The sequence below is a fragment of the Rosa chinensis genome, chromosome 2 (genome assembly GCF_002994745.2).
Source record: "Rosa chinensis cultivar Old Blush chromosome 2, RchiOBHm-V2, whole genome shotgun sequence".
Classification (NCBI taxonomy): domain Eukaryota; kingdom Viridiplantae; phylum Streptophyta; class Magnoliopsida; order Rosales; family Rosaceae; genus Rosa; species Rosa chinensis.
Genome location: NC_037089.1, coordinates 87,684,863 through 87,709,214, shown reverse-complemented (window position 1 = coordinate 87,709,214; position 24,352 = coordinate 87,684,863). Strand labels below are relative to the sequence as shown.

Here is a 24,352-nt window from a genome sequence, read left to right as displayed (position 1 = left end):
ACTGAATTTAATCCTTACCTGAATTCTATCTCAAAAAGCAAATGAAAGAAGTTGAATTGTTGAGGCATAACTACGCGTGTATACGTGCAAATGGAGACACGACTGCACCTCTTATGGAGGCAATGCTGGCCAAGCTCACGCCAAGGAACAATCAAGGCTATAACTTATAAGTTTCAATCCCAGAACAGCCTTTGAAGCAAAATTACAGCATAAGCATTTTACATATGCTCATCGATAGAAATCTCAAACGCAAGCCATATCAGAGCGCAAAGACATCATATCCAGTACACAATTATATGGTAGATTCTCTCCCATTTTTACCAAACCAATGACAGATTACATCCCAGACTCCAGTTCATAGGGCACAAATTAGAGACGCATCATTACATTACACAGCTGACATTCTCTTTTACATCCGGCCTATTTGTCTTCATCATCATCAAAAGCTAACAAAGGTTGTACAACTACTTAAATAAGCATCTCCAGAGACACTCACTTATTCAGCAGGCTCACTCACGCTACTACTTAACTCCACAAAATAAAAAAAACCAGACTTCACCCCCAAGCTTGCGCTACATGGAAAATCTGTCAAAAAGCACACAGCTGACATACACCACAGAACCTGCTACATCCACATATTGCTGGCCAACATTTAGCTTATGCTGCAGAGCCGGCTTGCTCACATAGGTCCAATAGATCCAGGGTCTGCACAAGTAACAAAATAGATTCATATCAAAGCCAGTAGAATTGAATTAAAGGAAGGCAATGCTAACCAACAACTTTACCACCATACCTCAGGAACTGACAACTCAAGACGGAACTTTGGACCATCATAGTGATGCAAGACTGGCCTGAAGGAATCTTCTTCCAGAGCCTTGCAGATTTTTCTAACACAGATCCTTACCTAATATTTACAACAAAGTACAAATAGTCATCAATAATATGTTTGATAAATGCCAAACATCAAATTAACGCTTTCATTTCACTATATCAATCCAAATCTAGTAACTACCTGCGCAGGAAACCTTGACTCGCCTTTACATTTCTTGTCTTCCCAAGCAGTTGGATCAATGTTTGAACCGCCAAAGCTTGATGCCTGTACAAAACCAATGGAACAAGGGAAAGACAATAGCTTTTTAGATAATAGATTGTCTGAGTATACATTCTGCTGCCAATGGCATTGCAACTAAAATATGAATATCATATAGAAATAGTACAGAAACAACGGCAAGCGTGGTCTTGTTGCCCAAACTATCTACGAACCTCAAAAATGCCATGCAGTTGGTGGGTTGTATAGTTGTAGAGAAACAGAGGTAAGCCAGGTGTAATCGCCCGAACAGAGTCCCTGTACCTTGGAGGTAAACCTACAAAATGGATACAATGATCAACATATACACAAACTCCTTGATAGTATTACCAAAAGGAAAAAAGAATATAAAGTTACTATAATTTAAGAGCGCAGTCTGCATCTATTTTATTGGTACTAAGTGAACATATCAAACAAAGGCAACCTGATAAAACCAGTGAACTCTAGAAGCAAGGGCAAGTTGCATGGTTGGATGGAAAATGTATAAGGACCATCATTTATCATTTCATCTATTGATAAAACACTCCTAGAATTTTTTATTTTTTTTAATCATTATAAACCTTTTGATATTCCTATTAAGCCCTAACATGAACTTACAAATTCATCCCTTTACATAAACTAATCTTTTAAATGACTGCAAATGCATTATACAAATGATGTCAGCAAAATGTCCTGCTCGGTTCACCTAGATCTTAGATCCCTAAAAGTATATCAGCTTGGAAACACAAAAAAGAAAGAGATCGGTATAGGAGATAAGAAAATAATAATTACCGAATAGTTGTCGCTTCAAATCTTCCTGCATTGTGTCATTGTTGCATACAAAGATGTAACCTCCAAGCACCTCATTTCGGGGAAGTGTCTCAGTTGCAGGCAAGGTCTTGAACCTTTTCTCAACAACATTCCCAGTTTCGTTGTTGTTGTTGTTGTTATTACCGCTGTTGTTGGTTTCCTTGTTGCTGAGGTGATTGCCATTGTACTTGTTACCAGTCATGTTCCCCACAAAGCTTGCACTGTTTTTCTGGTACACTGCATTCATGTTGTAAATCCCATTCCTAAAGGAACTCTTGCTCACATTTTCATTTACTTTCGAGTCCAAGTTCAACATGTTAAAGTTAAGGCTTTCAAATTTGTTATCTTCCTGGAACCCAAATTTGTCCCTTGCTCTTGTTTCAGTTGGGCCCTTTGAAAGATCAAGGTTATTCATGCGCTCGCCCTTTGACCTTGTTTGCTCAGCCAATTTGGAAGCAACCATTAACCATTTGTGATCCTCTGCAACTTTCGACTGTCCACGAAGCTCATCACCCAACTGCCAATAGGTATGGATGCTCTCCATCTTGCAAACCTGCTTCGATGGTCAGATCCTACATAAAAACCATAAAAAGTGTTCACAAACGTCAAAACAAACCGGAGAGTTTAGAGAACAGAATTCGGTGAAACCCAAAAACTTGAAGCATAGGTTACATAACCACAATCAGACAAAGCATGTACATGAGATTCTATAAGCACATAGATCAAAATAACAGACCAAACGTCAAGAAGAAACTTGGTTATAGAGCATCAGAGGCAGATTCCAAAAATTTAGACCAGACAAGTGGGTAAGATCCATAACTGAGTAAGGTATTGCATAAAAAGATCCCATTAAGATCTATTACTTTGATGCTGAACTCAATTAACACCAACACCACTTAAATCAAGACCAGAATACACCATTCCCCCTTGATTGAAAACAAAATAGTTATTCTCTTTCACGACATCATCTCATCCGTGCACAAGAGAATAGGAGTCCTGCTACCAACACAGACATGACTGTCGATCAATAGAAAAGTACATTCTTCAACAAGGTTGTTGTTTAAGACGTTTAAAATCATCCCCGAAACACAATTCTAAAAGATGTACCTCGTAAGAGGATACCATCATTTCCATTTAAGAACAGTAAAATCTTCCCAGAAAGACAACCACCCAATGTTCAGACTCCACCAGGCACCAGCATAATACCGTGTATTAATGCTAACGCTACTCACCTAACCATATACTAATCAAACATAATAGGAAAAGAAGAACACAGCTGTCTTTCCAATAATTGAGTTTATAGTTGACCCAAAAGTTTTCAAGAATAGTTCAGAAAATGGAAAATGCATCTAAAAACATGTCAAAATTCCATACCAAATCTCAAAATTCCAATTCTCTTTCCTTCCGCTAAAATCAATTTTCTTCACAGAATGGAGGAAAACTGAGCAAATTCTCAAAATCTACTATATACATTTGATTTCCATCAAACACACAAAAATTAAAAAAAATTTCTTCCTCAAACAAGTGAAAGAAGAAATTCCTTAAACCGAAAAGGCCAAAGAATTTGAACTACGTAATCAGCTGCGAAAACTTACCCAAAAACCCAGAAAGCTGTGCCTACACACTAAGACCACAAAACCAGAGATCCAACCCAGGCATTACAAATCAACACAGGAAAAACGGCCGAGCAACCAAAATTAAACACCGACAAGGCACAAATTTCAAAAATTTACCCTAGTACCTAGCAAAGAAATTAGATACAGATAACACGAGCAGGAGCTGAATATGTAGCTCCAGAAGCGAAAACAAGGCCCCAAATCACTATGATTTGGTTGGAGAGAGAGCAGTGTTGAAGAAGTTAGAGGAACCCTAGATTTGGGGATCAGATGGGCACTCACCTTTTATCTGCTTTGCCCTGTGAAACCGGAAGACACGACAGAGAAGGAGGAGAGTTGGATATTTATTTGTATTTGTACGTGGCGTTTTACCCGAAATGCCCTTCCGTGTTTGGGGAAATCACATCTGTTGCCACTTCGGGGTCGTGACTGGTTTATGATGGAACCGAAAATTTAGGTTTGGGAAGTTTTTTTTTTTCGCGTGGAATTCAAAGGGAGAATATGTCACAGATTTGAATAACCTTTATGGATCTTAAAGTTGAGAAGTTCACATGAAATTTAAGTAGAGGAGGAAGAGCGTCGGTTAATGCTTTATCTGTTTTCACGTGTTTGTGGTGCTCTTATTAGAGTTCTACAATTTGTTAATGGCTTCATTTTCATGTCATTAGTTTGCGGCGTTAATTTATTTGAAAAACATGTAAGATATTTTTATTTTACAAAATTAGTACTAAAGTGGTGAGACTCAGAGTTTCAGAAAGTTGACAATTTTCGGATTCATTGATTATTATTTACTAGCTAGTCAATTTTTCAGTTTTCAGATAATTCTCGTAACATTCATTCAACTTCACCTAACAAATATTGACTCCATAAGTCAGATTGATGAAGGGGTAGAACGAATCTTTCTCCGCTATCGTCTCTCTGTCACTGAGTTTGTATAAGCTGTAATTTGTCAACAACTCTTATGAGATCTTAGGTGGCAAGTGATAAGATTTGACATATTATCCACATCCCCATTATTTACCTCTTGAAACTTAGATCTTAACACTCCGGTTTTGGTTTGACACTCAAACTCTTGAGTTCTTATGTTATTGTAATTCTACACGCTAATAAATGACAAATAATATATCAAGTCATGTCATTTGTTTGATCAACAGTAAGTATTGAACAATATTAATAAATAAGTTAAAACCCTAAGTCTTTGTTTTTTAATACAAAAAGACTAAGGGAGGCTCCTCTAGAACTAGGGCTGTCAATTCCGACACGACCTAATAACATGACTCGAAACCAGCACGAAATAACGCGGGTCGGCTGTAGGTCAACCCGCTATGACCCATTTAATAAATGGGTCGGTCACGGGTCAACCTGCAAACACAAAGTGAACCCGTATAACCCAATTGTGGTATGTTTCTTCTTGAAATTTTGGACATTCGGAGTATTTGATCATAGGATTAGACAGTTTGAAATATTTCATTTTTTAATTATTGGATTTAATTATTTATGAATTATATATAATTATTTATATTTTTCGTCTTGTAGAGACTAAAAATTTAATCAATTTATGCATTTTTTTAGTTAAATGGGTCCTATTGTTAACGATTAAATTAGTCATTTTGTCTAACAAGACATGACCTATTTATTAAATGAGTTAAGCGGGTTGAAAACGAGTAACCCGTTTAATAAATAGGTTGGATTTGGATTTAAATTTTTGAAAGATTATTAAATAAGTTGGGTTTGAGTTTATATCTTGCGACACAACAAATACATTGACCCGACACCAACCCAACCTGACTGTTGACAGTCCTATCTAGAACAACCCCCGCCAAACAGATCAAAGTTAATAGCTGAGCTAACACTCGGAGGGAACTGACTAACCCTAAGTCTTTTTGGTATATTATTTATTGTTCTTTGTGATAGAGCGCAGCCTAAGTTAATTCGCTGGCTTATAACTTTCTTTGTAAGCTAGCTAATTAGCCATGGTGTCTGTATGCTTAGTCCCTTAATTAGAAGAAGAATATGTCAGATGTCCACTAAACTTGTCGTAATAATATTATTAATTCAAACAAAATATATATGATTATCGATCAAGAACCGGTAATATTATATTTACATATCAAATAATGATATCAATAAGACCCTCCCTGTTATGTCTTGTGAGCTGCAGACAAAACGTTGTTTAAATAGATCTACTTGTAATCCAGCTTAATTAAAATGAATAGGCCGGTATAGAATATAAATGTATAGTTGGTGAGATTGGTTGCAATGTTATGTGTATGAGGTGTGAAATCAACATCAAATGGAATTAGGAATATGCCTAATGCCAGAAAGCCCGAAGGTCATCTCATACTTATTAAAAGATTAGATGTCTTAAATATACAAATTGTTTCTCAGACATTACTCTCAAGCTTTCCCATCATAAGCTTGAGATGATGAAGCTTTTGATCCGAAAGAATGGTTAGGCTGACCAAAATAGCACTCATCCACGTTTAAGAGCATTTGAGCCTGACGGGTTGAGCACATATTAACATCAAGCAAAAGCAACACCAGAAGTCCAAAACGTTTATAAAGTTATTAAAACTTAAAAAGGGTCCATTCGAAACCATAAACATCAAGCAACATCAGTACGTACATCATATTGAATCTCAAATATATAATTAAATTAAATTTGCAACCCTAGCTAGCAAAAGAATTAAAGCTCTAAAGACAACAAATCTCTTAGGTTATTCGATTTCGTTGAGGTGATGTACGTCTACTAGTGGTTTCCCAATAGTGTGCTGATATTCGTCGTCGTCGTCCCCACTAGCCTTTGAGATGCAAGAATTGGTTTGCATTATCAAACAAATAACTTGCGGACATTGGATACACAGTCTGTTGTGGTGGGACGTGATTACATAATGTCAAATTTTCATCGATGTTTCCGTATTGCAGACGATTTTCACACTTCATAGATGTACTTTGTTCGTCGTAATTTGATCCGTTTGATGCTGATGGAGCACTCTGAATGTTGTAGTTCTGCCATGGCATGCCTACATGTTGTTGTTAGCCACATACCAGTTAAGTTTATGATCAAAATGAATGCAGAGTTTAGTCTTAAATTCGTCAGTATGTCTTACCGTTTCTGTTGTTCATCGTGATAGAACAGTAATTGTAATTCTGGTGATAATTGATTAGGTTGTTCTGAAACAAGCCTTGGAGATTAGTTTGTTCTTCAGGCAAAGCCCTATCACTTGTGTACATCATCGAACCACTAGTAGGGTATTGGTTCAATGCAACCATCTGTGAATAGTCTACGTTGTTGTTCGGAAACAAGGCCTGCAAATCAATATAAATTTAAAAACTATCAGTTAGTATGTTTCATGTTACGTACTCTAAATTTAGATCAATTCCGTTGAAAGTGAAAAAAAATTCATAGTATGTTATGTTCGAGTACCATGAAATTTCTACAATAATAAATCAAATAAACAAGTTAAAAGACAAGAATAAAGAAGCACACACCGTTTGTTGTAGTATACTGTCATCAATAGCATATTGCTTATCATAATGCTTGTGCACGTCTTCGATTTTGTGCTCCAGTTTTTTCAAAAGAGCAAGCAATTGATCTAATGAGAAGTCATCTAACCTGTCATCCCATGAAGGAAACCGAGCTTCATTGTTCTTTTGGCGCAATTTGGCAGTCTCTTTCTTCACTTGCATGATTTGTTTGCTGAAAAAATCAGCCAAGTTTTCAACTTTCCTTACTTTGGCTGATTTGGAGACAAATCTATCAATAATTTGCTTGACCTCTTCAGGGTTTTCAGGATAGGTATCCGGCCGGACCAGTTGGCCGTTTTTGTTCTCATAAATGATAACAGAACACTGCACATCACAAAGCTTGTTCAATTCATACGTCTTCTTCATCAATCCCTTCTTCCTCTTTCGAAAAGTGACATTGCGAGACTTCTCATTCTTTATTAGTTCCAAAGGCAACTTTGTATTACTTCGACCCATGATCTGAGAAAACATACATAGAAGATATTGCATAAGTGATCGAACCAAAACTAACATTAATGAATTATTGGCGAATTAAAATATAAAAAAATGGACAATCATGCAGCATGAATCATCCTATAGTCTGATGCATGTTGCTTCTCAAGTATATCAACATAAATTCTTTTACCTCAAGGCCTATATGCGCAAAGTTTTTAGTTTTTTACACAAAGTATCAAAAAGGAGGACAAGGCTCTATATCTCTTTTAAGTCCTATATGCGCAAATTTTTTTATTCACACTAAGCCGTAGGATCCAAAAAGGACTGCACATATGGGTCTTGTGTGTGGTTTCAGCACGTACTGAACGAACTCATTCATATGCAGTAAAAGAAATAATGGTAGTCTTATTGTTGACTAATCAACATAAATTCTTTCCATAATTAACCACAAACCCCAACAAAGCTAAAATCTAAATTTCTGGTGGATGCAACTCCCTTCCTCCTGTCTGGAACTCATGCCTTCAACTAATTGGTTTTGAGGTTTTTGTTTACTCCTAATCGAAAAAAAACAAAGCTAATATCTAAGAAATACTTCATGAGATAATCTTTTGAATTATTGTAATATCGACGGAGTACACGGATCCTCTTGGACGACAAGAGAATCACATACATATTTGCGTGCGTTAGCGTTAGATCTTTTCTGCTCTTACAGTTAACTAGACAAATAGAAAATCCTATACAACAAGAACGAACTATGTGTTTTTTGGTCGATAATAAAAATTCATCAAGCCACAAAGGTGAGCAGAGAAGGAAAGATACAACGACAGAGAAGAAGAAGAACAACACAAAAGAAAAAGGAGGAGGTAGAATCCTACAAAAGAAGAACGAACTAGAGTACCGCAAAAATATGAGAAGAAAAAGGCAAGAACAAAGTTAGAACAAAGATACTGGTTTGGAAGAACTAACCTTGTAGAATCCTACGTATATAGAATGGAAGAACTAACCTTGTAGAATCCTACGTATATAGAATGAGAACCTAACCCTAATATATATTGGAAATATTGACTTATTTATAAGGAAAGTGCATTTATAATGGCTCAGTCTTTTCCTTTTTAATTTCAATTACTAATAAATTATTATTATTTTTCGCTAGTGAAATTATTAATTGATTGATCACCACGGAAAATTATGGGCTTAAAAAACGATCATCATCACCAATTAGCATGGGAAAAATCACAATTAGGTTATTTACTTTTTAGTTAATTACGAGAAAAAAAAAAATCTCTTTTCATGCTTAATAGGCATGAGTTTGGGAGAGATTATGTCAACCCCCAATTTATTTTTTTCTCCCAATCTAAACGTTGACTAAATTCCTTGATTTACGGTGACAGGGAATAAGTACAACGTATACTTTAGGTGTATACTATAGGAACAATTCATACCAAACATTCCTAAACAGAAAGGACCAAGGACCAATTTTAGATAAATCAGAAAATCAAGGGTTGTTGTGCTAAAATCCAAGAGAGCAAGAAAAACACATCAGTAGATCCGCATAGTACTAGAATGTATATTATCACAAACCACGATGAAAGCCTACAGGGAATGTATATTAGGTTGCTTTCTATGATGCCAATGATACAATTCTTAAGCCTGAAGCTTTACTTCCCAGAAATAACAGTTGCCTCCAACCTCCAAGCAATTGAACATATTCTGGCAGTTCTCCAATTCTGAACTGGTTTCCCAATGAGTTTGATTCAGAAAAGCTTCATCATGTTCTTAAAATTTCACAATTACAAGACCATGAATGGTACTTTAAAGAGCTGCCGACATCAGGAACGTACGAATCCTTTGCAACAGCTCTGCCTTTACGGAATCAGGAATGGAGGCTGCATTGATACAGATATACAATTGTTAATACGTTGCAAAAGGAAATAACTAATGTCTACAGTGAGGCATTTCAAATCCATATGATTGAAAATTACTCGACATTTGATATCAATGGGGAAATTACTCGACTGGAAATTATTCTGAATGTAACATTTAGCCATTTGAAGCCTAGTCACACTGGTAGTATTCATTTAGCAAAGGGGATAATTCTAGTTTTAGTGATTCCAACAATTATTTTACCCTAGACGATGATACCAGTGCCACCTGAGAGGTCAAATACATGGTGAGATGAAACCCAATTTAAGTGACTTTTGTTAGCTCTACGACCGCCATATATAGTTTTGTTGACCTAGTATCAGGTCGACAAGAGTGCAGCCGCATAATCACCACAGTTCCAAAAGCCACATTCCCTGGTTCAGACAGAAACCAAAGTTCTGACTGCCAAATACGCTGGTGACTTACACCACCCACTCTACATCATTACAAATCCAACAGAAATACCTCTCGAGCTCCCTAGTCCACACCATTGCCTTTTGAAGAGACGCCCAAGTCCTCTCACCCTAATCTCTAACCTCCATGCTTTTTGCTCACATGATTATAGCACCATCTACAAGTCTATACCAACTTTGTATTACGTATAAGAAACACAATATGCATAGAGCATTTTTAAGAGAAGAATTACATGTTTTCCTAGCTGATATCTGTTTGCAATCCACACACGAAAGTTAAAAGAAAGAGTAGGTGTTTTGTGCAAAACTGAATAATTTCTACCTTGCAGACCATTAAAAGGAAAAGTTGAGAAAAGAAAAAACAAAGGCTTACCTCTGCCCTTTGGGGTGATTACATGTACAAGGTCATCCACAGTAACATTGTTCCTTCCTTTTTTCTTTATGAATGACCTACCATTATCAAGAACACATGGATGAAAAGATGCCCACAAACCAGCTATGATAAAAGCAGATAAACACATTGTTGATTGCATGAAAATAAGTTCAAAATACACAAACAAATTTTCACTATTTACTTGTATTAATCAAATTACTCAAAGGAAAAAGTTAAAGAACTGGACTAACAAATTATCTGGAATTCACGATGCCAAATATTGTAGATTACCAGCAAAAGATTATATTGTTCAAGAAATGCACAAACGGTTGACAAATAAGTTATCTGCATAGTGCATGGCTGAAAACCTGTCCTGGCCTTCAAGTGCAATGCTTAAAGACTAAAACACTTTGGTGACATATATAATATATAATCATACATCTATAGCTGTTTCTTAGCTATTTTTGTTGGGTTGGGGCAGTTGCTCAAGCATCCAAAAATGCTTTAGAGTCGGGTGACCAGCAAAATGATGTACTGAGCAATTAGTATTTCGGCCATTTACTGGCAATACGAAAAAAGTTGTTATTTCCTTCTCATAAGTAGATAAGTTTCTCCAGTTTTGTAATCCTGCATTTGCTAAAATTGGGACTATTGGGGAGCGCATAAATGCTTTACATGTCCTTTTCTTGCAATTTTCTGCCAATACGATCTGGCTACAGGTATGACTAGCAAAGACAAGTTTACCGGGGAAGGGATGCTAGGTATGTAAAGCAGGATCTAGAAAGTCACTCGGTGGACGACAGCTATGTATCGCAATGAATGTCACATCACTCACATGCCTCTACCTCTATATGGGACTAAATAGTCGTTATATGAACTACAGGGGATCGTTTCTTCTTAACTTGACAGAGGCAAGTTTACCGCCTATGGATTCACATGACTTTCCACCATCACATAAACAGAAAGCATGTGCAACTCACCCCTCCCCTATGGAATTTGCGAGCCTGTACTTAAGTAACAGCATTCCTATTTCTTTCACAGACAAGATAATGATTTCCTCGAGCCATTATATCTCCCCATCTATATTACTCAACAAACAACAACAAATGTGCTTACTTGGCTGATATAAATTGATCACAAGATCCTAATTGATAATAAATATCCTTAACATTCTCACTGATTATGATTCAAAATATGAGATAGGGTCTACGAATTAAGGCTTAAGGCATAAAGAGAGTAAATTTGGAACAGTAGTAAATTCAGGGAAAAAAAAAATTTACCTGCAAAGAGCTTTCATTTCATCCTTCCACCCACACTCAATTAGCCTCTCCCTCAGTAGCTCCATTAACCGCTCCTTTTCACCGCTCTCAATCAACTGAGTAATTTCAACCACAAACACGGTAAATAATCTCAGACTTTTTGAGTTCAAAAGAATTTATCGAAAACAAACCTCGATGTTGATGAGCTCTTGGAAACTGGGCTCCTTGTCTTCTTGATTCTCCTCAACATCCGGCGTCGACTGACGATTCACCGATTTCCTCCTTTTGTAAATTTCAACACAAAAAAATGGGTAATTCTAATTAAACTCCATTGTTTCAGAGAATTTTATACGCAAAACAAAACCAAAAATTCACAGAAAGAAAAATCGTGTAAAGTTAACTGAGCCCCTATACTGTTGCAAATTTTGGATTGAAGCATATCTAAAGCTCAGCTCTGGTAAGGGAACTAACATGGTTTTTAGTCTATCGGGGACTGACAAATTTGCAGCGTCTCTACCACTGTTGGTCACAGACTCAGAGATGAAGGAAAGTGGACGATGATTGATGAGGTATACATATAAGAAAGAGGACGACGCCGTTTAGCTTGTCTCCTGCAGTCAAACGGTGTAGGTTGAGTTTGGGCCTGGTGGGGCGGGCTTGAGAATTTATAACTTCAAACCCGAGCCCAACCTGGTCGTTAAAATTTGTCATGCTCACTTGGGCTGAACCAAAAACCACCCCTTCATTGTTTAACATCCGGCCCAATTCCCAATTCCCAATTGTTTAACATCGGGCCCATACCTTTTGCCTTTTGGGCCGCTAAAATCACGTTCGCCGGTCAACGGAAAGCGAAATGGCGCCAAACGTCTACCATAAGAACGGCTGTGGACACAAACGTACAAACGCTTAACGGCTTTAAACCCAAAATCACACGCCTCTCTGCTCTGTAACTCCGTCACTCCATTTCCATGGCTTCCGTTCCCCTATCTTCTCTCTCCCTCAACCACAACCCTACCTCTCTCAGCTTCATCTCCACAGCTTCAGATCACTTCAGGCTTGCTTCACCTACCTTTCAATTCGCCACCGTCAGCAAATTTCGCTGCGTCAGGTTCGCCGTGAGTTGCAGAGCTTCCTCCGTCGTCTTCCACAACCTCGACGCCGATGACTTCCGCCACCCTCTCGATAAACAGGTGCCGTTATTTTTGTTCACTTCGGTTAATTTCTGTTGTTACTGTTTGGTTTTGAGTAGAATTAGGTTGATTAGCTAGATGTGAATTAGCTTTTGGTGTGGTTATTATGCAGAATACGTTGATTTTGAGAGCGATTCCAGGACTAACTGAAGTTGGAAAGGTTCTACTAGGTAAGAGGACTCTCTAATTTGTGATGGATTGAACTTGTACAAGAATGTGCTTATTGTGTCAAAGACTTTATTTTTCTCAATTTGATTTAGATTACTATTGCAGGATCTGTTACGGAGCAAGTGATGCTTCTTGAGAATATCGGAACGTCCCTTCTTGTTTCGGAAAATCAGGTTAGTCAATTGCAGAGGTCCAGAGTATAGTAGACCACAATATAATGGAACATCTTTTGAATATGGTTGGATCGTTTCGAAGAATATTGTATAGTGCGAGAGTTGCGAGTGGAAAGCTTGTTTCTTGATTATCCACCGGATATTGTTTATTACATTCGATTTGATAAGAAGACGTTTTACCTATGATTGGAACATCAAAACTAACTGTTATGTTCACATTCAATTGTTTCATTATCTAAATTGAGTGAATTCTAATAGTATCTGTGTTAATTAGGTGGCTAAGCACAATACGTTCTCTCAGCTTCTGTTATTGGAAGTCTAGATGGAGTATTATACTTGACCCTATCTGCTAATGTAACTCTTTGAATTGTTTTTGTTTTATCAGCTTTCTGATCTACATAAATTGATGGTTGAAGCCGCGGACATACTCAACATTGATGCTCCTGATTTATATGTTCGTCAAAGTCCTGTACCAAATGCATACACTTTAGCAATAAGTGGTAAAAAGCCATTTGTTGTTATCCATACTAGTCTAGTGGAGCTTTTGACACGAGAAGAGTTGCAGGTCGTTAATCTCTTTGATCTTATAGTTTACCTTACATCCTGAATTGTTATCCATATTTTGTAACTTCCCAGCCAAGATTTTCTGGTGATCAATTTTGTTTTTGGAAGTTCACTCTAATATGCAACTTCATTCGTAATATTGTGTGAAACTGATTTTATGCTTGTTAGATTTTGTAGCAGTGTTCTCTTTCAAATGACTAACTTCTGTTGTTTATCTTAAAACTAGGCTGTTTTGGCTCATGAGTTGGGTCATTTGAAATGCGACCATGGTGTGTGGCTTACATTTGCAAATATCCTTACCCTTGGAGCTTATACCATACCTGGTAGGTGTTTGATACTTGTAAGCTTATTTGAAGTAATTTGGCTACTTCAGTTATATTTCAGTGTTAATTGAGTTTGAAGCCCATGGTATGTTTGTTGTCATAGACTCATAGTCATAGTTGACCATAACGGTTTGCATTGCCCAACAGTCTTCCCGACGATATCTATAGGTCTAATGATGCCCTCTTTAAATAGTCTGCCTGATGCCTAGAATGCATTGATGGAGAGTTACTTAATAGGGTCACTTTGATAGGTTCCGGAAATTAATAGTCAGACTACTGTATGTTTGAATATTTTTGTTATTCATAGGGCTTGGTGGCATGATTGCTCAGAGTTTAGAAGAGCAGTTATTTCGTTGGCTTCGAGCAGCAGAGCTAACCTGTGATCGTGCAGCCCTTCTTGTTGCTCAAGACCCAAAGGTAAACAACTTCCAGAAGCTATAGCTTACCTATGCTTGCTATTTCACATCAGTTATGTTGATTGCCTGATACCCATTTGATGTGCCCACAAGAGGTGGTCGTCTCTGTGTTGATGAAACTAGCTGGTGGATGCCCATCTATGGCTGATCAACTAAATGTGGATGCATTTTTGGAACAAGCTCGCTCTTATGACAAAGCTTCTTCAAGCCCTGTAGGCTGGTATATAAGGTAAGAAACAACACATGTACGTAACACCAAAGGTTGGTAATGGACATCTTAGAATTCATTGGTTTAACTTATAACGTGCAGAAATGCACAAACGAGGCAACTTTCACATCCTTTGCCAGTACTACGAGCTCGTGAAATTGATACATGGTCAAGAAGTCAAGAGTACAGAACTCTTCTAAAACGAGCAACACAGATCACTGCTGGATCAAAAATTTTAACAACACCTGGAAGATAGAGTAAGATCCAAAGCAGAGTGGAAAAGTGTCACCTCTTTTCTCCACTTAGTTTTTAAGTGAAGCTCCTTGGTCTAATTACTAGAATGTGGAAAATCCTTTTACCTTTTCATTAATGTTTTCATAGAGTTACAAAGATCTAGTAAAACTCCTTTTATGTTTCATTTATGAAGCCTCAAATAGCAGCAGCCAGCAGGGAGCTTGGGAAATAAAGAGCATTTTTGCTTAGCGTCGTATGCACAGTCTTGCTGTAACTAAAGTCTGCAGATTGAGAATGCAGATGGAGTCATAAGTTGTAAGTTGAGTACTTTGGCTTGTCAATCCTTTGCAGTATAAGAGATGTAGTTTGTATAAGTGATAGTAATACTCCTCTTACAGTGAACATAGAATTAGGTTGTTTATAATACTTGGTACTTCCCTGATGAACTCATTTTGTATAGTATATTCCTTTTGTTGTATAGTGTATTCACATTCATAATATTCTTTCGCATGTCCTCCACAATGGAATGATATCGGTATCAGAACGATCTGTCGCATGCATAGCTCGACTGGTATGAGAAGTGCTTGCAGCATTTTGATGTACTGAAATTGGCTTGTGGCCTATGAAGACTCACCCCTGCCTTTTCTATTGACACTAATCCAAATCCCTGCCTGTTCTATTGACACTAATCCAAATTATTTAGAGACTTAGAGGCCTGGATGGGAGGGAACTACAATATGTTATTCAAGGTTTCTGGGATCCATGCACTTTGTTGATGTTGTTTAATCCGTATAAGGTGGATAAGGATGAACCTAAAATTATCCGGAAGGTAGTGAATGAAAGATCCGGGAAAGGAAGAGTTGTGATGGCAAGAAATAAAACAATTCAAAAAATGATTAGCTTTGCTGCCACGCCGCCTAATGGACTTTTAAGAGTAAGTTTACCCGTTGGGTCACTGGGTCACCTACTATTCATTGCTTTTTAGTATATATTTTCATTCTCTGGGTCAAGAAATACACTATGCCCGTGACCCAGGGCACAAAATCCACTGTGCAGGTCACCATGGTGACCCAGAACACTGTACATGGTGACCCAGGGCACGAAATACACTGTGCTCGTGACCCAGAGGGTGAAATTAACACTAAAAAGCAGTGAATAGTGGGTGACCTAGTGACCCAACGGGTGAACTTGCTCTAAAATTATCCGGAAGGTAGTGAATGAAAGATCTGGGGGAGTTAGAGATGTGATGACAATAAATAAAATAATTCGAAAAATGATTGGCTTTGTTGCTGCGCCGCCTGATGTGAATTACATTTTTCTTAGGAACAATGAAATTATTTTTCCTAGGGACGATGAAATTCATTGCAATATTTGGCGACTACTCTATTATGTATCTGTATGTATTCTATTTTTATTTTCAGAATTTTGATTGTTTAATTTTTTTTTCTGCGAATGATTGTATTTATTTTTCTAGGGTGAATTTGGACTTATATTTGTCCAGTATGGTGACACTCGCACATCACAAGCTCTTTCTGCCTGCTCCAGAAAGTATTCCCGTAGAATATCTAATGCTCAGCTTGTTACTTTGATTTGTGTCTGTCAAGGCAATGTATCTACTCAGTTATGTCATCCCTCATTACAAGCTCTTTCTGCCTGCTCCAGAAATTATAACTAAAACCCTAATTCCCGTAGAATATCTAGTGGACCTGGACGAGAGGGAACTACAATACGTTATTCAGGGTTTCTGGGATCCATGCACTTGTGTGGTATTGGTTAATTCATATAGGGTGGATAAGGATGAACTAAAAATTATCTGGAAAGTGGTGAATGAAAGATCTGGGGGAGGAATAGTTGTGATGGCAAGAAATAAAACAATTCGAAAAATGATTAGCTTTGCTGCCGATCAGCCTGATGGACTCAAAATTGTCCGGAAGGTAGTGAATGAAAAATTTGGGGGAGGAAGAGTTGTGATGGCAAGAAATAAAACAATTCAAAAAATGATTAGCAATGCTGTTGCGCCGCCTGATGTGAATTACATTTGTTCTGGGGACAGAACAAATGAAATTCATTGGGCAGTGTATCTACTTGGTTATGTCATCCCTCATCACAAGCTCTTTCTGCCTGCTCCTGAAAGTATAACTAAAACCCTAATTCCCGTAGAATATCTGGTGGAATTAGAGCAAAGCATCGCCTCCACCATTCCTAGCACCCAGGTCAAACATTTTGCTCTACCTCCTTTGGTTTCCTATTAATTTTGCTCCAGCTCATTAAGAATCCTCTTTTATCCATTGTTTTCTTGGTGTTGCAGCTATGATTGCAGTAGAACCCACGTTCAATGAGAATATTGGCACATCTGTCATCGTGACTCCGAGTCAGGTTATTCACTTTATGGGAGATTATGCTTTACAACATGATATAAAATCTGTGTGCATTTGGTGTAATACTCTCAGAGTGTCTTATGTTAAATTGCAAGTAGATTTTGTTGTTTCTTCCAATTATGCAAAGTAGTACTTCTGAGAACTTTCTAATCAACGGTTTGGTTTTTTGATTATATTACAGAAAATCAATCGTTAGATGTTTATGTATGCATGAGTAGATTACTTCTGAAAATTTTCATCCAAATTGCTAATTGTTAAGATACCGAACTAGATCAAATCAATTGACAAACCTAAATTGTCAAACATGAACCGTTTATGTTCATAACTGATAAATCACGATTATGAACGTCTTAACGATTTTCAATTTGGTTGAAAAATTACATAAATGATCTACACATGGCCTCCACAGGTTCTCACCTTCCAGTTCCACCATAGTTTTTCGATTAAATTAATCGTTAGATGTTTATGTATGCATGAGTAGATCATTTCTAAAAAATTTCATCCAAATTGCTAATTGTTAAGGTACCGAACTAGATCAAATCAATTGACGAACCAAATTTGTCAAACATAATTAAACTGTTCATGTTCATAACTGATAAATCATGATTATGAACGTTTTTAACGATTTTCAATTTTGTTGAAAAATTACATAAATGATCTACACATGGCCTCCACAGGTTCTCATCTTCCAATTCCACCATGGCTTTTCAATTACATTATGGCAAATCAATCGTTTGATGTTTACGTATGCATGAGTAGATCACTTCCAAATTTTTTTATCCAAATTGCTAATTGTTAAGGTACCGAACTAGATCAAATAAATAGACGAACCAAATTTGTCAAACATGAACTATTCATGTTTACAACTGATAAATCACGATTATGAACGTCTTAACGATTTTCAATTTTGTTAAAAAATTAAATAAATGATCTACACAAGGCCTCCACATGTTCTCATCTTCCAGTTCCACCATAGCTTTCCTTCTCCTTTCTAAACACCGCCTTCGTTCATGACATTATGCTTCAACACATTAACCATCACCTCTTTTCCATTTTCCCAATCCTCCATCAATGCCAAAGCCAAGAGCCTAGTGTACATTTTAGTCGATAACACGACATCAACTTGTAGTTGAACACGACATGCTGTCTAGTGTTTTGATAACTACCATCCGTAAGCATAGACCATATAATACTCCGAAACTTCTAGGCATACACGCATGATCCGATGGTGTGTGAAGACGGTTGATGGTCCGACTTTGTGCTATCAATAAATCATGTACGCTAGAGAGTAGAAGTTTTGATAACCCTCACCTCTCTCCATTACCAGAAGTATGATGAAGGCATTTGCAGCGATAATATATTAATATATACAATTGCATTATAATCTGGGAAACAGAGGGCGCCTCCGGTTTCAAACCCGGTTCCCCGCCATTATAAAATTCGGGTTTTTGGACTATTTGAGACTCAATTCGGACCTCCGCCACCCGCAACAGTCCAAACAAGTAGTGACCTATAAAACGCCACCGCCACCTGTCACTCGTTAGCCCCAAAGAGCTTTAGTTGCTCACTCCATCACAAATTCACTACTCTTTTATCCCTCCCTTTGGCAATCGGAAAACTCGTCGGAAAAGTCGAAAATGCCCGGCGTCACTGGTCCTTCAGATTACTCGCGGGAGCCGCCTCGACATCCGAGCCTCAAAATCAATGCCAAGGTCAGTCTTCTCTCTCATCCTTCTTCTTCTTCTTCTTCAGTTCAGTCTCTTTGATTCTTATCTCTGAAAAAATCGTTCCTGAAATTCAATCTTTGAATCAAATCACAGGAGCCTTTCAATGCCGAGCCACCGCGCTCAGCTCTCGGCGCCGCTTACGTCACTCCGGTGGAGTTCTTCTACAAGAGAAACCACGGTCCTATTCCAGTAGTCGATGACGTCCACAGGTCTCTAAATCCTTAAACCTAATCAATCAACAGCTTTCAAAATCTTCCCTATTCAGTGTTACTAACTTGTTCTGCAAATTTTAGCTACTCTGTTTCCATAACCGGATTGATCGAAAATCCGAAGCAGCTGTTTTTGAATGATATCAGGTGAGTTGTGTGCAATAGTTTATGTGATTTTTGTTAATCAATATGTGCTTAGTGTAAAAGAATTGAGTTCTTGTGTGATCACAGGGCGCTTCCAAAGTATAATGTCACTGCTACATTGCAGGTATCTTACTGTTATGCATTTGGTTTCAAAGAAATTTATTGTGTTATTTGACTGCCGTGGGATTTTATTGGTGTGGATTAATCAGTGTGCAGGTAATAGGAGGACAGCTATGAGCCAAACTCGGACTGTTAAGGGAGTAGGGTGGGATGTTTCTGCGATAGGAAATGGTTTGTTGCTCTTTCATTGTTTCCACAACGAATTTTTACTGTTCTCTTTTTTTTTTTTCTCACAAACTTAGCATTAAGCATTTATGTAACGGTGGTCTTTGATTTCCCAACTAGATTATATCTGCATGAATATCTGTTATCTATCATTTGTCTTGTCAGAGAACTTTTCGCTAGTATAGGTGTTAACTGTTATAAATTTTCTTCAAGCTCATTACAGCTGTATGGGGTGGTGCGAAATTGGCTGATGTGCTTGAACTTGTGGGAATATCAAAGTTGACAGGTGCAACTAAATCTGGTGGAAAACATGTCGAGTTTGTAAGCGTTGATAGGTGTAAGGTACAAGCTTGGATACTTAATATCTGAAGTCATTTCTTTGGTTTTGAGATGTTTTCCGGTAGATAAAGAGATTTTACGTTAGCAAAAGGAAATCATTTTTTCATTCTAATAGTTAGAGCAATGATTACATCTTATAGGAGGAGAATGGAGGCCCCTACAAGGCATCAATTCCATTGATTCAGGCCACAAGCCCAGAAGCAGACGTTTTACTTGCTTATGAGATGAATGGAGAGGTAAGTTGAATCCTACAGTTATGCCATTTGTTCAGCATTGCTTATCAATCACATGTTTCTGGTTTATTGCATAAGTATTTGGTTATGAACCTGTTGCATTTTGGTCGGCCTTGTAATTTTTTACTTTATCTCCTTTTAATTTCTGCCTGGTAGATCCTCTAGTGATCAATTTTTTGGCACATGGCATCAGTATATCAGTCTCACATTGGTTTTGTTTTATATTCTCTTATCATGTGAAGACCCTAAACAGGGATCATGGGTATCCATTGCGTGTAGTTGTACCTGGTGTTATAGGTGCCCGTTCTGTTAAATGGCTTGATTCTATTAATGTCATTGCAGAGGAATGTCAGGTTGGAAATGGATTCCTCGGTTTATTATTCATAGTAATCTTTTTTCTATCATATCGCAGATATTTGTATGATTCAAACTTACCTGACAACCTTGCAGGGCTTCTTTATGCAAAAGGACTACAAAATGTTTCCACCTTCAGTAAACTGGGATAACATTAATTGGTCCACCAGGAGGCCACAAATGGATTTTCCTGTCCAGGTATGGAAAGCCGATCTCACGTTTTGCGGAATTGCCATGAATTTTCTCAATTACACTGTTTTATTTGGCTGACATAGGATATTGCTGATTGACAGTGTGTAATTTGTTCTTTAGAGGATGTGAATGCAATAAAGCCTGGAAAGGTTGGTTCTGTTTGCAAACTGCAATATTTTCCATCTCTTTATGCAATTGAATATGTCTATTGTTTACTTTACATTATGGCATATACAGAGATCTGAATTGCTGCTGTTTTAGCTTCATATTCCAATTCAATAACTCTCTTTCAGCATGCATGGTAAAGGTCAAAGCTCTCAAGTGTCTTTACCTTCTCATAGCATAGGTATTTGATTACTTATATTGCTAAACAGCTTTTTTAACTGCCTGCAAAACTGTGGAGGTTCAAAATTCTCAGTTTTCCCCTTCATTCTTTTATCCTGCAACCATGGTAATTGGTTGTTTTTTTCGTAGTCCTCATGCATTGCACACTTCCCTTCTTGATCATGTTCAAGACTATTTATTTGCTGCCACAGTACCTGATATGGTGGGGAACTGAGTTTCACATGCAATGGTCTTGTTGGTTTTAATCCTTTCTGAATATGGGTTGTACAGGTAAAAGTCAGTGGTTATGCAGCATCAGGAGGTGGTCGTGGCATTGAGAGAGTTGATGTGTCTGTTGATGGTGGCAATACCTGGGTAGAAGCATCTAGACATCAGAAAACTGGCATCCCATATATTGCAGAGGCCACATGCAGTGATAAATGGGCATGGGTACTTTTTGAGGCCTTGGTTGATGTCCAACAGAGCACTCAAATTGTTGCAAAAGCAGTATGTTTCGTTGATTCTGATAACATATTATTTACAATGATACAATTTCCTAGAATTAGGAAGTTTACATGCACCAATTCATATCTAATCCTCGACATCAATTTTGTGAATAGGACGCATACCATCTAAAATAGCCCATATCAGAAGTTACAGTTGTAGCTTACAAAGTTCATAATGTTTGGACTCAACTTTATAGATACACCTGGACTATCAACTAACCCATTTCTGTAAAACCCTTATCATTTGAAGGGTTTGGCCAGTGTGACCAGTGGTTGGACTCTTGGCTCAGAAGACCTTTCACCCACAAGGCCCTTGTTTTCAACTAACTTTACCTAAAGTTTGTGGTGAAGATTTTTGTAATTTTGAATTTATCATTGGCTACCGGGGGATCTAATGACACAACCTGTATGACCCATAACCCAGTCAATATGAATGCTGGTTTAAAGAATTAGTACAACCATAGGAGCAGTGTTTAGAAGCATTCTCCTATGTTATTTAACTATTTTACCCCTCCTATATCGTGTATCATGCACCACTGTTTTACCCCTCCTATATCGTGTATCATGCACCTATATCGTGTATCATGCACCACTGTTTTACCCCTCCTATATCGTGTATCATGCACCATTCTACGAGATGCTTGATTATTTAATTTTCCTTCCTTGGTAAGCTTATGTGCTTGTGCTTGACTTCTTAATTATATATTATTGACAAACCAAAAGCTGACTTCCTTGGATGGCTATTTATTATATATGCCTGAATGTAATTCATATGAATATGAAGGTACATTTTTTACATCCGTGAACCTATACAATAGATATTAATCACATGTTTCAAAATTCTGACACATGCTTGTGCATTGGTCTGCAAAACTACTGGTTTTTCTGGTTGAGTTGCCAAAAAACTGTGCATGACCTTTTGGTAGACTTCTAGCACTAGAAGATTCAAGTTCTGACCACGTGTTTGAACTTGTGAAACTTCTTATCCTTGATACCTGCTTCATCGACATGTTATGACTCAATACTGTATATCCTTTGATCATATCTGCTGTATTCTATACCCATTCAATGACAGAATTTTCTTTTTACCTGCATACATAATGTGTATAAAATTTTAGTCATTTACACTGAATCAGTGAATTGAGCATACAAGTCTCATGGTCCTCGACATCTTTGATGTGCAGGTGGATTCAGCAGCAAATGTACAACCTGAAAAAGTGGAGGACATTTGGAACTTGAGAGGGATACTGAACACTTCATGGCATAGAGTACAAGTTCGAGTTGGCCACTCAAATTTGTAGACCAAAACAACTCGAGAAAGACTAAAGAAAAATAATGCGTTAAATACCTGAAAGTTGTAATCTGATGGCTGCTGCTGCTGCTTTCTCTTTGGAATACATTGACTAGCGCCCTTGTATTTTCCATGTGCGAGTAATAAAATGTTTATTAGTGTGCTAAGGATGTTAAGACTTTTAAGAGGGTTGTTGAAGAGTATTCGCCTCGAATATTTAGTTGGTGATTATGTTTAAGTTGCTATTATACCTTGTGACTTTAAAAATAGCTTTCCCATTGCACAAAATCAGCCCCGAAATCTTGTTTGAGAAATAGGTTGTTTTTTTTGAGAAATACAATTACAATGAAAACCCTCTAATTCAACTTGGTCTGCTAGGTTACGGTCGTGTCGTATAAGATTGTTTCATATATTAATAGTGAAACATAATAACAAACCGTTAAGCTAACATTTTATCCTCCAAAATAAAAATCGAATAATTTGATTTCGTGTTAACCGTTTAAATCTATTAAAACCCGTTGAGAAAATAACTAAATTTTAATTACAATATCTTATAAACTCAGTGCAACATAAGAAGCACGGATCAATAAATATATACATATATATATATATATATATATATATATTTTTAAGTTGATAGTTGAAGTTGTTGACTTGTTGTCATGAAGATTGAGAAAGGGGATCCAATGAATGAATGAATTAAAGAGATGGATCGGGATTTCTAATGTATATTAGATAGAGAAACTCAAAATTTACAAGAATACTCTTATGCTAATGATTCTTATGGTATTAACTGATTAACACTATACTGAACCATTAAAATTTGTGTTCTTATCGTGGTAACTTTATATGGAACCAAATCAATAAACCTCAAACCACAACCTTCTAATTTCATTTGTGTTCATGTCGTGTTATCATATCGTGTGCAACTGTATCATGTCTTAAGCTAGATTATCAAAATGGAAGGAGTGCATCTGCAGCAGAGAGAGGAAGTGAGCTTCTCCATAGTTAAGCCGAACAGTTGTGGCATATCCTCAATAGCATCCGCTAAAAAATTTACTTCTCTTTTGATATACTTGAAAGTAACTGAATTCAGCTTCCTTGCTAAGGACTTAATGTCTTGGACAGTGAATTTGATCCTCCAAGGGGGATTAATGGATGCTAGCAACACTTTCGAATCACTTTTAACCTCTAGGTTCTTAAAATCATGAATCACAACAGCATGCAGTCCAACTCTTAGGGCTAGAGCTTTAGTACGTAGTGAGAACATCAGAGCTTCCCAAGTTTTTAGAGGCAGCTAAAATGGGGTCTCCATTTTCATTCGTGAAGATAAAGCCACCAGCACTATAAGTCTATAACAATTCATTTGAACTGATCCATCAAAATTAATCTTAATATACTTCCTTTTAGAGGGATGCCATTAAATCACTTCTTTAATGGATTTTTTTCCCAATAGAAGTAGGATTATAATTTTTGTAGTTAGAAAACAAAGCATGCTGGAACATAATTGGCAAAGGATCTCTGAAAACGTTTTCGAAAAGTAAGATTATTTCGGTCATCTAGACAGGGAACAAGTACAAAGAGCAATACTAAAGAAGTCTTTTGTGTTTTGAGTCATTTTCAGTCACTCCTAAAGGTTTCCTCTTTTTTTTTGTCTTTGCTGTTCTTTTC

The 24,352-nt window shown here is 37.2% G+C and overlaps 6 protein-coding genes across 15 annotated transcripts; 3 read left to right on the top strand and 3 right to left on the bottom strand.

Moving 5' to 3' along the window:
* Positions 1-259: 259 nt before the first annotated feature.
* Positions 260-3,928, bottom strand: LOC112190780 (B2 protein). 4 transcript variants are annotated; one of them, XM_024330255.2, is made up of 6 exons: positions 3,775-3,928; positions 1,859-2,448; positions 1,264-1,364; positions 1,013-1,096; positions 794-904; positions 260-705 (listed from the first exon to the last, which is right to left on the bottom strand). In XM_024330255.2, exons 2-6 carry the CDS (start codon positions 2,418-2,420, stop codon positions 658-660), a joined length of 906 nt encoding a protein of 301 aa, XP_024186023.1. In that variant the 5' UTR covers positions 2,421-2,448; positions 3,775-3,928; the 3' UTR covers positions 260-657. The 4 variants fall into 4 exon arrangements, with proteins under 4 accessions (XP_024186023.1, XP_024186024.1, XP_040370467.1 ...); XM_024330256.2 differs by lacking the exon at positions 3,775-3,928 and adding an exon at positions 3,472-3,585; XM_040514533.1 differs by lacking the exon at positions 3,775-3,928 and adding an exon at positions 3,251-3,275.
* Positions 3,929-6,089: 2,161 nt separating this feature from the next.
* LOC112184658 (agamous-like MADS-box protein AGL11) lies at positions 6,090-8,479 on the bottom strand. Its single transcript, XM_024322907.2, has 4 exons — positions 8,460-8,479; positions 6,985-7,479; positions 6,603-6,801; positions 6,090-6,515 (listed from the first exon to the last, which is right to left on the bottom strand). The coding sequence occupies exons 2-4, from the start codon at positions 7,474-7,476 to the stop codon at positions 6,289-6,291; spliced, it is 918 nt and encodes a 305-aa protein (XP_024178675.2). The 5' UTR covers positions 7,477-7,479; positions 8,460-8,479; the 3' UTR covers positions 6,090-6,288.
* Positions 8,480-8,907: 428 nt separating this feature from the next.
* Positions 8,908-11,995, bottom strand: LOC112188214 (transcription and mRNA export factor ENY2). The gene is made up of 5 exons (XM_024327293.2): positions 11,895-11,995; positions 11,615-11,705; positions 11,445-11,539; positions 10,165-10,241; positions 8,908-9,341 (listed from the first exon to the last, which is right to left on the bottom strand). Coding segments are annotated over exons 1-5 (339 nt in total). The 5' UTR covers positions 11,897-11,995; the 3' UTR covers positions 8,908-9,267.
* A 326-nt stretch (positions 11,996-12,321) lies between these two features.
* On the top strand, positions 12,322-15,177 carry LOC112188980 (protease HtpX homolog). 3 transcript variants are annotated; one of them, XM_024328230.2, is made up of 9 exons: positions 12,322-12,613; positions 12,726-12,783; positions 12,887-12,954; positions 13,340-13,519; positions 13,745-13,841; positions 14,149-14,258; positions 14,353-14,486; positions 14,568-14,722; positions 14,893-15,177. In XM_024328230.2, the coding sequence occupies exons 1-8, from the start codon at positions 12,392-12,394 to the stop codon at positions 14,719-14,721; spliced, it is 1,023 nt and encodes a 340-aa protein (XP_024183998.1). In that variant the 5' UTR covers positions 12,322-12,391; the 3' UTR covers position 14,722; positions 14,893-15,177. The 3 variants fall into 3 exon arrangements, 2 of the variants coding, with proteins under 2 accessions (XP_024183998.1, XP_024183997.1); XR_002931672.2 differs by lacking the exon at positions 14,893-15,177 and having other exon boundaries at positions 14,381-14,486; positions 14,568-14,596; XM_024328229.2 differs by having other exon boundaries at positions 14,568-15,177.
* A 209-nt stretch (positions 15,178-15,386) lies between these two features.
* Positions 15,387-17,186, top strand: LOC121051961. The gene is made up of 2 exons (XM_040515666.1): positions 15,387-16,912; positions 17,008-17,186. The coding sequence occupies exons 1-2, from the start codon at positions 16,307-16,309 to the stop codon at positions 17,011-17,013; spliced, it is 612 nt and encodes a 203-aa protein (XP_040371600.1). The 5' UTR covers positions 15,387-16,306; the 3' UTR covers positions 17,014-17,186.
* A 1,286-nt stretch (positions 17,187-18,472) lies between these two features.
* Positions 18,473-22,969, top strand: LOC112190595 (sulfite oxidase). 5 transcript variants are annotated; one of them, XM_024330040.2, is made up of 12 exons: positions 18,480-18,789; positions 18,898-19,013; positions 19,098-19,160; positions 19,245-19,281; positions 19,367-19,448; positions 19,666-19,784; positions 19,922-20,017; positions 20,257-20,367; positions 20,465-20,566; positions 20,662-20,709; positions 21,176-21,391; positions 22,575-22,950. In XM_024330040.2, exons 1-12 carry the CDS (start codon positions 18,715-18,717, stop codon positions 22,689-22,691), a joined length of 1,182 nt encoding a protein of 393 aa, XP_024185808.1. In that variant the 5' UTR covers positions 18,480-18,714; the 3' UTR covers positions 22,692-22,950. The 5 variants fall into 5 exon arrangements, with proteins under 5 accessions (XP_024185811.1, XP_024185809.1, XP_024185810.1 ...); XM_024330041.2 differs by lacking the exon at positions 20,662-20,709 and having other exon boundaries at positions 18,476-18,789; positions 22,575-22,969; XM_024330042.2 differs by lacking the exon at positions 20,257-20,367 and having other exon boundaries at positions 18,477-18,789; positions 22,575-22,969.
* Positions 22,970-24,352: the final 1,383 nt, after the last annotated feature.